General features: G+C 41.0%; 1 protein-coding gene across 1 annotated transcript in view; it reads left to right on the top strand.

Moving 5' to 3' along the window:
- nr1d2b (nuclear receptor subfamily 1, group D, member 2b) overlaps positions 1-13,927 on the top strand; it is a 16,530-nt gene extending 2,603 nt beyond the window's left edge. The window contains exons 3-8 of the mRNA XM_039820840.1: positions 774-862; positions 2,946-3,090; positions 4,003-4,730; positions 7,405-7,590; positions 7,865-8,075; positions 10,952-13,927. Coding sequence (XP_039676774.1) covers positions 774-862; positions 2,946-3,090; positions 4,003-4,730; positions 7,405-7,590; positions 7,865-8,075; positions 10,952-11,148 — 1,556 coding nt within the window. The 3' untranslated portion in view covers positions 11,149-13,927. The remainder of the gene's footprint in view (positions 1-773; positions 863-2,945; positions 3,091-4,002; positions 4,731-7,404; positions 7,591-7,864; positions 8,076-10,951) is intronic.
- The last annotated feature ends 205 nt before the right edge of the window (positions 13,928-14,132 follow it).

Here is a 14,132-nt window from a genome sequence, read left to right as displayed (position 1 = left end):
TTTGACTGCAGTTAACTGCTAACATTAGCTAAGGTCTTAAGGCGTATGACTGGTAGTTGTTAGATATGCCAAATTGTAATTATATAAGTGATTATTGTCAGACTATATATTTTTTATTATTATTTCAATTGTTAGTCGGTGGCACTTGACCCTATACACGTTCAACAACAAAGATAACAAGGGGGATATAGTTAGACATTTGTTTTCATGATAATAAAGAGGCGTGGTTTACTTCATAGGCTGTGTACCTGTGTTGCTACATTATCTGGGTCACATAACACTGATATAACCAATTCATTCAAATCTTTAATTTGTTTGAAAAAGTAATAAATAAATATTTTAAATTTGACTGAAAGAGACAATTATATATTGTTAATCACAATTATGTCTGTGGCAATTAATTGTACAGCAACATTTGGAATTGTTACTGCTCTATCGGTCACTCCATCATGCGTTGCGATTTTATTTGAACTACTTACCTTACACCAGTGGTTCCCAAACTTTTCAGCCGGGCGCCCCTTTTTGTAGATACAAATATTTTCAGTTGTCTTTATTTTTGGTAGTTGTAGAACAGCAGTTCAGCAGAACCATGCATTATTTATTTCTGTGTAGTGTTGCAGCGCCCCAGCTGTTCTAACTGGGAACCACTGCCTTACACGTTGGAAAGTGGTTGGTTATAAATGAATAATATTAGATAAGGCGCTAACGCATGCAAAATCACTAGTTGTCCCTTTTCCAGGTGAACTATAAGAATTTGTTTTTGCATCGATCAGAAATCAATGGCCTGGTGCTGCTGTGTAAGGTGTGCGGCGACGTGGCCTCTGGTTTCCACTACGGCGTCCATGCCTGCGAGGGCTGCAAGGTCACACACACACACACACACACACACACACACACACACACACACACACACACACACACACACACACACACACACACACACACACTCTGCACTGAATCAGAATAATTGTCCCTGCTACCTGAGTGCTACCAGTGGCTGTAGCTGAAGTGGGTCACTAGCCATCTGCACAGCTACAAGCAGAGACTCGGTGAAACTAGTTCACTCTGCCCATATTTATATCGGCCGCCCCTCATACTTCATGTTGCTGTGTGGCCTAGTTAACTGTGGGGGAGCAGAGTACAGTGACAAACACACCACAGTAAGCCATAGTGGAAGAACACACGCACACACACTCAGACATGTTATAGACTGATACGCTGGGTAGCCTGTGGAAGCATATCAGTCTAAAACTTGTCTAAGTTAACAATCTCGTTAATTCAGACATACAGAAATTCAGAAAAACAGCTCAAACTGCTCTCTTGTGTGAAGCTTTCTTCAGGCTAGCCTAGAGTGTTCGATGCCATGGAAGCAAATACATCCCATCTGTTAAGTTTAATCCTGAATTTGAGTTTTTCCTGAATTAAATAGGAATTCCTGATAGTAAACTCGTAAAAACAGGGTTTTTCAAGTAAATGCATTAAGCTTCCGTACTAGCCAGTATTATATAGTTTTACTGAAATTCAAAACTGCAAGGAATTCAACTAATTTGAGTCCTTTGTTATTGGACATGCTTTCATTAAAAGGTGATTATTCCAATTAGGGCTGTCAACGAATATTCTAAATTTGAATATGTATTTGAATAGTGAAGTAAGAGTAAAAAAACCGGTACTAACGCGGCCATCTGCCTCGCGCGATTATTTGGGGTAGGCTGTTTCCTAAACATTCAGCTTCCTGCCTGATGAGTGCAGCCGGTCAGGAAGTGGGCGTGTTGACGATGCCACAACGGGAAGTCAACAAACAAGAAGACGGCACAAAGATGCTAACGTTAATCTTTAACTATAGCTATAAATGTAGGGACATGTGTGCCAGTCGCAGACATGCATCTATGGAATCCACCGGACTTAAACGTTTGGCCCTGTGCATACCAACTGCCGATAGGCCCCAATAGAAACTAGAACAAGAGATATCTGGAACGACGCAGACGGTTTCCTTTTTATAACCTGCTCTGAATCCTATATATTTGACACCACAAACCTAAAAACCACATCAATGCGTTCGGCAGACTCTTATCTGTCTGGTGATGATAATATTTTGCCGTTTGGACTCACGTTTTTTTAATTAAAGAAGGAACTTCAGAGGTATAATAATCATGAAATGGACATGTTTCACCACAGATACTATCTACTCCTCCCTTCTCTATTCCCTCACTGTGCAAATCACCATAGCAACAAGTACTGCCCCCCCCCACACACACAAACTACTCTTCCTATCATGGAGACTCTTTTCTGTAGGCCGTGTTGTCCGCTCTTGCAGGACATGTCAAACAGCAAATTTAAGGTAGCTCAGCACAAGTGTTACTAATGATATTAACTATATACCCATGGTGACGATGCCCTTTACTCAGTCATTGCATGTCTCTCGCACACTTTTTTTATTCTTCATTTAGCACATCAAAATAATTTGTACATAGTAACCAATCCATCATAAAAACATATGCAAGGAAGACAAGAAACCCAGAGGGGCTTATAAATTGTCTCCCTTTAACACGATTACAGTTTAATATTTAACAACAAAGTAAAGGACAAAAGAAAAACCAAATATTCGAACAAAATATACACATCAATAAGTTTATATGTAAAAAACAAAAGACAAAAAACAAACAATGAAGAAAAGAATATAAAAGAGAAAAATTAAATAATAAAAATAAATAAACCAACAATTTAAAAAAAAGGAAGAGACGAAATATAAAATTGTGCTAGTGTTATTGGGATGTGCACCAGCTTTTTGTTTTTTTAGAAATGTCATTTTTTGGCCAGTTTTGACAGCCCTAATTCTAATTAAAATAAATCCTATGTCAATCTAATTTTGACTTGTCCAGGCCCAGTTCTCTCCCCCGTCTCTCTTATGTCTTGACAGTGTGCCGTTTGTCTCTGCGAACACACAGGGCTTCTTCCGGCGGAGCATCCAGCAGAACATCCAGTACAAGAAGTGCCTTAAGAACGAAAGCTGCCCCATCATGAGGATCAACCGCAACCGCTGCCAGCAGTGCCGCTTCAAGAAATGCCTGATGGTGGGGATGTCCAGAGACTGTGAGTATCTGGAGTCATTACCGACAGGATCAGTAACATTTATTTTTACAACCATTCCCTGAGTGTCAGTGTGTATAAATTCAATATAAAGGGTTACTTCAACGAGTTAATATTGCACTGCCATAAAGTTGGAGTATATCGAGAATCCAAGTGTTCAAAACCAAATCAAAAAATAAGAAATTATGTCATAGATATTCAAATCAATAAATACACCAATAAATACACCAAATATGTTATTTAAGAAAGGAATTCTGAAGAGTAATCCATACATTTTTATTTAGTTTAATATTTTTTAACTATTGTGGAAATGGGCGGTATATAAAAATATTTAATAACAATGAGCCGATGAGTTTAAAAATAACAGTATTATTACAGGATTATTGTTTTAATTATTTAATAATGAACTACCGGGTTGCCATAAAAAGACTCACAAGAGACACATTTAAAAAAACAAGATTCCAAATGAATGTAGCAGTTTTGTATGTAGATTTTTATGCTTCTGCGCAGGTAGAAGAGATATATATATATAACGTAAATTATACCATTCGTGTTGATTTGTAAACATAAATAAATCATTGTTTCATTGTTGGTTAACATTAAAATAACTTAAACTTAAGTTTAACTAACGATCGCTGTACCATTTATTAATGATGGTTATTACAGAGTGTTACCTCTAACTCATGTAGAACTGCAAAAAATACAATTCATCTTTATTGTCAGTTTACACTGAAATTAATTTTGCATTCCAGAGCAGCTCCGCTCAAAAAGAAGAAAAAAATAGTAAGACAACGATTACACATATAGTACAAGATGAAGATGAAGACATATCAACAGCCATGGCAATTAAAAATGTTTCATGATGAAAAAATTAATTTGAGTCCTTCTCAAACGATTCTCTCCTGGCTGTTACAGCTGTGCGCTTTGGCCGAATCCCCAAGCGAGAGAAGCAGCGCATGCTGCTGGAGATGCAGAGCGCCATGAACAACATGATGAACAGCAGCCAGCTGCAGAGCCAGCTGCACGCCAGCCACACACTGCCAATCGGCAAACCTCTGGCGCCCGGCGCCACAGAAGCTACCTCAGGGACCGCCGGCCCAGCCCCCTCCAGCTCTTCTCCGCCCTCTTCCTCCTCGCTGAGCTCTGGCCAATCAGACCCCAGCTGCCAGCCCGAACCCGCTGTCGCCATGGACACCAGTCCGAGCTCGGGGTCGCTCGGCGGGTCGGACAGCGGTGAGGAGGAGGTGATCGGCTCGGTGACCCGCGCCCACCAGGAGACCTTCATGTACAACCAGGAGCCTAGCAGCCTGCCGGCCGAGGCCCCACCCCCCGCCACGGGCCCACTGAACAGTGCCGCGGCCAACGACGCCACTAACCTCCGGGCCGAGGAGCGGCAGGACGCCTGGAACCACCACAACAACTTGGTCACCATGGCGACACAGGACCCCCCGCCCTCCAGCCTGGGGCCCCAGGGCCACGAGGAGAACGGCAGCAACCACTGCCCCTTCAGGCTGTCCAGGACCGCCGCCGCCAGCCACTGTCCCGCCTACACACACGGAGACTTCGGGGCTCCGCCCTCGGAGGGCCCTGCCGGCGGAGCCTACAGCGGGCCCCTGTGGAGAGGAGGGAACAGAATGCATCTGGTAAGACACAACACAAATTCAATTGAGTGTGCTTTATTTTAATTAAAGTGATTAAATTAAAATACCTTTTTAGAAGTCAATGAGAAGAAAAATATTCAATAAATTTAAATACAGCTGGATAAAAATGTAAAATAACAGTAGGCAATAAAATAATAGATGAGGGAAATCAAAATATAATTGTGGTGCAAGCTCAGTGCAGACATTAATGATTAATAAGTTTCTCCTCACTGACCACTGATCAGCAAGGAAAACAGGCTACACCCTCCTACAACCGCGATGGCTGCAGCTGATTGGATGAATGCGCCACGTGGGGCTGTCTGCTCCCATTTCAAAACCGACCAACATGGCGGCTTGTTTATTTTATAAAAATAGTTCACCGAAATGCATTTCTGAATGTGTTTCTATGCCGTTGCTGAATCTGTCTTCAGCGGTCAGTTTTAAAAGATTTGGACGCCCCTGATTTGCATAAAGTTGCCTGGATTCACCTTTCAACGCAAATGAGGAGCGGGCAACTTGACGATCCACTTCACGAAAGTCGCGGCGGCGCTACCAGAATGCATTGCCCGGCTGCTCACATAGACAATTAATGGGTAGCGGGGAAATGACGCTTGCCGTTATATGCACAGCTTTTAAAATAGTTAGGAATCAGCTGCAGCTGTTTTTTTTTTTGTTTTTTTGGAGGGACCTGTAAAAACAGCATTACAATGGCGCAGCCTCCCAAAAATTAACTTTTTTGGCCACTTGGGGGCAGCAAAACAAACACAATAAGCAGCCTGTGTAATGCTCAATGGTGTTTTTTGCCTCCAACTGCTCCTTCCAGGCAGCGCTGCGACCGCTGCCTTCAAGGCACCTAACCCAAATTGACATTACTTGCCTCAAGATTTTAACATAATGATACACATGCTATTGGTTTTATGCATTTTTACTAACAGTGTGGTTTTATTCTATGATTTATTTTAAATTAGTTATGGTTAGTTATTGTGTGGCACTTTTTACCTTTTTAAAGCACTTTCAAACAAAGCACTTATTACTAAGTTTTAATGGTATGTGTATATATTTTTTTAACTTCAAGGGCAAGTAACTCAGACAGTATTTATGCCCCCTTTAAAATGTTTTAATTTTGAGTTTAAATAAGATGTTTTTAATATTGGGATAGAATTTATTTTGTATTGGGACGTCGGGCTATTTATCTATTTACATATCTCTAGATATATATATTTTATTTATTTTATGTATTGATTTTGTTATGTCTCTAGGAGAGACACCAGGGTAGTTGTGGAGGTGACCTTTTATTTAAAGTTTTAAATCTTTCTTAATTGGCAGCAAACAGATTTTGGTTTAGCAACAGGATAGACTGATGTATAAAAGATTTCTTAAGCCTGTTGTATCCAAACAAAGGGACTCTAAATTGCCTGTTAGAAGGCAAAGGTTGGTATTCATAGTTTAAAACCTGCATGGAGTCTGAAGAGATGCTGTTAGCAAGTCTGAGCATGCTCTCTTTGTAGATTGTTTGAAAGGAGTGTGCAACAGGTCTTTAAAGTTGATTGTATAATTTAGTTTTAAGTTTAGCAGATAGGCTGCTGAGCCAGACTGTGCTGCAGTACAACATGACACTCTGGGCCCTATCTTGCACTCAGCGCAATTGCCTTTGTACACCAACGCATGTATCATTCCTATTTTGCACCCGACGCACAGCGGACTTTTCCCTCCACAGACGCACGTCGGTAAATTAGGGAATGTATTTGCGCTCCCGGGGGCGGTTCAGCGAAAAGAGGAGTGCGGTTCAGGCGCAAACGTTACGTAGTCCTATTTTGCAGTTTCAGAAAACAATTCCGCCACTGACCAGGAAAAACCTGGTCTAAAGTCAGTAGCGCTAGTCTAAAGTCAGTAGCGCGTTATTCAGATGCTATTTTAGGGGCGCATGCTTGGCCATAATGTAGTGTGTGTACAACGCGCATACACTTCTCTCATCTACAGCAGTTCCCATTTTTGAAAACCATACATAATTACAAAGAAAAATATTACTGAAAATGCGCTTCAGGTGTTTGGATAGGTCAGGAGGCACTTACAGTCCTCAAAAAGTAGCAGCATTCTTTGTGGCTTGTTGTGTTTTACACAACATTTCCATGAATCATGGATGTGTTGATGACATAAATGAGGAAATATTAGAGGACTTAAGGAGACGTGATGTTGAACTACGGCGGGATTGGACACTCCGGCGGAATCTGGTGAATCTGGAGTAATGAGCGATGTGCTCCTGGTGGAGCGGGTGGACGGAGATGGAGTGGGGGGAGGAGGAAGGGGCACAACAGGAGCAGGTGGTGCGTTTGGAGGCCCACGCTCCATGGCTGCAGCAATCCTCTCCAGACTTGAGGAGATGCGCCCGAGAGGCCGCAGCAACATCGTCACCCGGACAAGACGGGCATTTGTTACTTTGCCGCATCACTTGCGTTTGGCGTTTCACACTTGCGTTTCAGATCGTTAAAATAGGGCCCTCTGAATCACTGAGTCATAAAACGGAGAAATAATCTGGCCGCTGGTTCCAAGGATTAAAGCCTATGGAGAAAGTAAAAGGCGCTGCTGTATCTTTTTTTACAAATGCGCTCTATGCGAGGAGTCTGTGATAGATTGTGATCTATCGTGTTAATGTTTTCCTCGTCTGTCCTGCGCTCAGGTTTGTCCCATGAACACCTCTCCCCATGTGGACCCCCAGAGGTCGGGCCACGAGGTGTGGGAGGAGTTCTCCCACAGCTTCACCCCCGCTGTCAGGGAGGTGGTTGAGTTTGCCAAGAAGATCCCCGGCTTCAGAGACCTGACCCAGCACGACCAGGTCAGCCTGCTCAAGGCTGGCACCTTTGAGGTAAAGCCTCAAATTAGGATTTTTACACACAAAACTTTTACTTTTAATACTTTGATACTTACATACTTTTACTTAAGTAACATTTTCAATGCAGGGGATTTACTTGTAACAGAGTATTTTGACAGTGTGGTATTAGTACTTTTACTAAAGGTAAAGGATCTGAATACTTTTTTTTTTTTAACCATTTATGTGACGTTATGATCTATGTGATAGAAATAAACTAAACTAAATAGCTGTACCCAGACTGACGGAGCTGCGTGTTTGCGCTCTGCAGGTGTTGGTGGTCCGCTTTGCTTCTCTCTTCGACGTCAAGGAGCGCACCGTCACCTTCCTGGGCGGGGAGAAATACAGCGTGGACACGCTGAGGGCCATGGGGGCCGGGGACCTTCTCAACTCCATGTTTGACTTCAGCGAGAAGCTCACCAACCTGGGCCTCAGCGAGGAGGAGATGAGCCTCTTCACCGCCGTGGTTCTGGTCTCTGCAGGTGGGTTGGCTTCGGTCACAGCAAGCAACCTCTAACGCACACACCATTAGAGGTTCCATATTGTAAAACGTTAGATTTCCATGTCTTTGTTGATTATTAAGCAGCTCGAGGTGCTATATAAACACTGTGCAGTGTTTCCCACAGAATTAGATTATATTTGCGGTGGTAGCTGACCTGGGGGTGGGGAGTCCACGCGTTGAAAGAGGTGCAGAATTCTTATATTAAAGGTGCACTATGAGTTCCTGCATGGTTTCAGCGCAATTTCATTTTTGTCTCAAATCGTAGGCATCGCTCCTTCATCCGCTAGCTGCCTGCCCCCTGAACACACTGTGAAAAAGCCCAGTCTCTGGAGACAACACAGGCGTCTTAAACGTCAAAGAAACACAAGGGGCACAGGCTGTGCACCAAAATACAACAAACCATTCCAGCCAATCACCGACAAGATGGTGTGGGTTAGTGACAGTCAGTTAGTCATGACAGTTACGGAAACATGGGGGGAGGGGTGAGCTTGCTCTGTTTTGTTTGGTATTTACTTGGAACGTCAACAGAAATGACATCATGCAGGAACTCACAGTGCACCTTTTAATTGTACTGCAAATATTTTTGGCAACTTTGAATAACCGCTTAAATAGACAATTTGCCCACAGTCCCATCCTCAAGGCTATAAGGGTGCAGGGGCACTTACAGCACACAATGTAATCTTTCAACAAACAAAAAAACATAAATTTGCTCTTTGACAAAACAAAAGATAGCACAAGTTATAATTCAGTTTAACAGCCAGATGCTGTTCACCTCTTTGTGACCTTCTGCATGCAAGACAAAAAAAATAGAAACTTAAATGTTACTGTAGTGTATATGTTGTTAACTTGTTGAACACTTGAACATGAACAAAACTGAAAACAAAATCTTTGCAGTTTACCCAATTACCCTAGTAGGGATTGTTTTGTGTCTCTTACACATAAATCAATGTTAATTACAGCATGGTAACCTCGACAACACAGCTGATAACATGTGCTAATGTTATATCCTTAGTAGCTAACTAATAACAATTTTAATAACTTCTTTGAATTTCTACGAGATTAAAACCTTGTTAAGAACATAATACATTAAAGGACAATTCCGGCGCAAAACGAACCTAGGGGTTAATAACAGATATGTACCCACTCGATTGCTCTCTGGGACATGTTTTCATGCTAATAGAATGTGTTTGTAGCTTGAAACAAGCTAGTGCCGACCGCTGATTAGCTTACAACGCTAGTATTCGGGGCACAGGGAAAGTAAAAACAGATCACTATTTATACCACTAAAAAGGCTCAAAATATCACCACACTTCAACGGTAGCATAATGAGGGTCCCTAAATGTTAACCGAAGCATTGAGAACATTGTAAGTGTACAGACAGTTTATAAAAACATAGTTTATAAAGTCAGGTTCTTGTATACAGGCGGCCGCCGTCTTGGGAACTACTGTCTTTCTAAACTATCTTTTTAATAAACTGTCTGTACACTTACAATGTTCTCAATGCTTCGGTTAACTTTTAGGGCCCCTCATTATGCTACCGTTGAATTGTGGTGATATTTTAATAAATGAATAATAAAATTAAACTGTAATGCAGCCTTTAAAACCAGGAAAAGACACTAATGTCATAGCATGATTAAAAAAATAAAAAAAATATATATATATATATATATATATATATATATCTATATATATATATATATATATATATATATATATATATATATATATCTATCTATCTATCTATCTATCTATATATATATATATATATATATATATATATATATATATATATCATGATCTACATTAAATATCACGATATATTGGCCAGCTCTAGTTGAGAAACTCGGTTTTACAGATTATTGCGATTCTAGAAGTATTGCATTTCGATAGTGTTGCGATATTCTTTTCAAACTTTCAAGCTATAGTGCGTGGTTTCTGTCTCCCCATGAGTAATTCTAAGGAGTGACAACAAAACGGCGCGTCCACATGATACAAGCCTTCTGTGATCAGGCAACGAAGATGATGTAGTCGCCGTCGGTGGTACCGTATAAATCAGTGGTTCTCAACCTTTTTAGGACCAGTGCCCCCCTATCCATTATCCAGGTCCCTTACCACCCCCCATCAAATAAGATGTAAGCTAATTTCCCTGAATATTAATGATTAGGTCCTATTATTATTGTTATGATAATTATTATTGTTGTTATTAGTCCTATTATTGTTGTTACTATTGTTATCAAAAATCATCAAAAAATCATAACATTGAATGAAAAATGTTCGACAGCTATGTTCATAGACTTATTAAAGATACATGATGTTAACGTTTAACATAGACTATAAAGTTCACGACAAGACCGATTCATAACGATGCAGTACGGAGTTTATATAAGATGATACTCTGACATCCCGTTCCCATGAAGACAGCGCGTTGCTGCACGTACAAAGTCTAAGGCAACACTAAAGAGAAGAAGAGTTACGGTCCACTGTCGCAGTGGCGTAAATTGGCAGGTTTTAATGTTGCAGACCACTGTTTTTTGCAAGTAGTTTAAAGTTTAAACTCATATTACTGTGAACCTTAGGTGTAAACTCGCTTTAAAACAAATGCCCCCCAAAGGCACCTCGACACCCCCCCTTTCCTCAATATTGCTTCCAGCGCCCCCGTCATCCTCTGAACGCCCCTGTACCACCCCCGTTGAGAAACACTGGTATACATAGAAAATATTAAGGTGCATCAATGGTAAAAAAAAAAAAAATCCATTCTAAGGAGAAGCATCAAAAGAAATCACAATACGTACGATTTTGGATTCCCCCCCCACCCCTAATAACACTGTCTCTGTACACCCCCCCCGCCCCCCGCAGATCGCTCCGGCATCGAGAACGTGAACTCGGTAGAAGCGCTGCAGGAGACGCTGATCCGCGCCCTGCGGAGCCTCATCAACAAGAAGCACCCCAACGAGTCGGCCATCTTCACCAAGCTGCTGCTCAAGCTGCCCGACCTGCGCTCGCTCAACAACATGCACTCCGAGGAGCTGTTGGCCTTCAAGGTCCATTCCTGAAGTTTTCTCTCTACTAGCTGACACCCCCTACCCCCTCCCACAACACTAACTGCTATTAATGGCCTGGGACCGGGCCTGGAGGCCAACACAGACCACCAGCTCCGCCTGTCCTCACTACCCAACCACACCTGCACCCCCCAACCTTCTCCCAGGAGACTTCAGCTTCTGTTCCTTCAGTCCATGAATAGAAGTTAAGGCTCCAACCTGACATTTAAAAGGGGGAACAAGACCATACCATGTTATTGTACTGTACTGTAGGCTTTTAACGCCTGCGTGATGGTAATGCATACATACAGACACACTGATTGATGTATATATGTTTTCTTGCGTTTGTGTGTGTAGCATACTGTATGTTTGCAACTGTACACTTTTCTGTATAGTGTAGACTGGTTATTTTTTTTGCATTCATAGTGCAATTTGTGACTGCTTTTTTGGATTTTAGCTGTATAGTTTGGAGTCAAGAAACTTAGTGTATACTTTCAATTTGAATAGATGCTGTGCTCATGTGATGAGGGTGAAGTTGTAGAGCTAAAAAAAAAAAAAAAAAAAAAAAAGAAACCCGGACACTGAATGACTGACGAGGTACAATTGTCTTAAAAAAAATAAATAGATGACAATGAGAGGAGGATTGTGGACGTAAAGCTGCTAAGAGTCCCAGAGAAATCCGAGAATGTTTTCAATCTGAATGAATTAGGGAAGCAAAAGAAGGCTTCTCACGCAGTTCTTGCTATGCTATGTTTTTGTCAATATTTCTAAATGATTTGGGCATTGTGACAAATGAAATATGTCAGTGTCACTCTACTGCCCGCTGATTTCTAGTCATGAATCAGTGCAGGTGCGGAGCCAGATGTTGTAAATATTCAGGGCTTAGCCCAAACCTGGGGGGTCTGGGGCCATGCTCCATTCACTGCAGCTGTATATAACTAGTTTTCAAGCCATTTAATAATAGAATGCCTAAATATCTTTACAACATGATAGTTGCCAAGGAAAAGCATCAACCTGTCGAGCCTACCTCCAACTGTCTTCATCATTCTGAAACCAGAACACCGCAAATGCTGAGGATGACTCTTTTTTTTTTTTTTTTTTTACTCCTGTCACCGAAAAAGAGGCAAAAATTGTATGTTACTATTTTAATATAGTAAAGAATTTGGGGTAAACGGCATTACTAATCTTTAAACCCATTTTAGTAGAGTTCACTAAATGAATGGTGATATTTCCCCAGTAATAGACATTTTTGTCATTGATTTGCCAGTGAGACTGAGGGGAAATGACAAAGTTAAAAGTTATTTTAAAATGCTAAAACATTCTGGGCTTTTGAGGACCCCCCCCTCCAGGTCGTGTTGACCCTAACAAGCAGGCGAGTCAGACGTGTGGCGTTGCGGTCGGATACCGGGGCGGCGTTAGAGGAAAGACATCCCGCACTTCACGTTGCTTGAATAAATATTTTGTTTTTTACAACACTGTACGGACTTTAGCTGAGCGTAGTTAAACTGAATAGCTAGCACTATTCCACATAAGATATGATTGTAATGTCACTGAAGTGATTGTAATGTAAAGAAATAAGCTGAGTCGAGGTGACAGCCAAGTCGCTGCTGTTGAGATATTCTGCGATGCCATCTTTTTTGTTCCTTGTCGGTTAATTCAGGACGTCTGGCCTTTTTAACATCCAGAGCTTCTGTCATTGTGTTAACATTGCTGACATGTGGTTCTGTTCTCCTCTGTGAAAGGATTGCAGTATGCGTAGATTTCTATATAAATATATATACATACTATGATACATGCATAACCGTATAGATGAATATATCTATATAAATACATTTTATAAATGCAGTTTATGCTGTGAAGTGGTTATTGAATTTGTCTGGTTGTCATTTAGTTATTCAGAATCAATTTATGTGCTGTTAAAATTGAATTTAACTCTGAGTAGGATTGGGCATCGAAAACCATTTATTGGAATCTTTTGAATTTGGTTTTGATTGCAGTCATAGGTTCCAACGTCAACATGCACACATGCAAGTTTTGGTTTCCGTAGCGGCCGCCGTACTTCCAGGTGCTTGTTGCGTTGCAGCCATTGAGCACAGTAAGCTGCCCTCTAAAGTGTGGCTTTATTTTACGTTGAAATGCCCAGTAAAACTGTAGTAAAAAGTAAAAAAGTTCCTCTTATCTGTGAAATAAGCATGCAACAAAAACTTTCACCCAGGAAAAGTGTGTTCGTTCCTCGGAAATGTTTTAATCCAAACCACAATCTTTCTTTTTTCTAAAGTTAACTTGTCGTTTCGGTGCCTAAATGTAACTGTCGTGGACGAATAGCGCAGACTTTTTTTAGGCATTTCACCTCGAGTGGTTAAGGTTAGGGTATTGGTCAGGGGATAGGACCTTAACATGTAAGCATGGCCAATAGTAGTGTGCGAATGCTATTGAAGGGCGGGTCTTGGCGTGGCCATAGTGGGAAAAAAAATAGTAGGGACTCGCATCGTGTGTGGACAGTGATCTGTTCAAACTCCTCTACTCAAAAAATTGCAATTGAGAATTGAAAAGAACCGGAATTGAACGGAAGAATTGGAAACAGAATTGTTAAAATCAAAACGATGCCCAACCCTAGGGTTTACTTTCTGTAAGAAAAGTTTCTATGTCTTCAGCCCTGACAGATCCACCTGTGTTGAGGTGTTCCAATCCACAGAACTTGATTTTAAAATGTTATTTCTAAAGTTTTCAAAGATACCAAATATGCCAGGCAAAGTATAAAATAATTATCAAAAATAAAGTTAAGTAGAACATCTGGGTGGTCTTAAATTATTCACTTAAAGTTCTTTTGTAACAAAAGTTTTATTTCAGCAGTTAAATCAAGCTTTCTGTCAGTTGAGTTTGGCACCACAGAGATCAGAGAGCTGCGAACTCAAGGCTTCAAACACAAGACGGAACAAAACTGAAGAAAAACTTCTAAACATCAGTTCATATTCAATTTACTCTATGCGATAATTACA

Source organism: Perca fluviatilis, chromosome 13, assembly GCF_010015445.1.
Source record: "Perca fluviatilis chromosome 13, GENO_Pfluv_1.0, whole genome shotgun sequence".
Lineage (NCBI taxonomy): Eukaryota > Metazoa > Chordata > Actinopteri > Perciformes > Percidae > Perca > Perca fluviatilis.
Note: the sequence above shows the minus strand (reverse complement) of the source record. Positions and strands in the feature narration are given on the sequence as shown.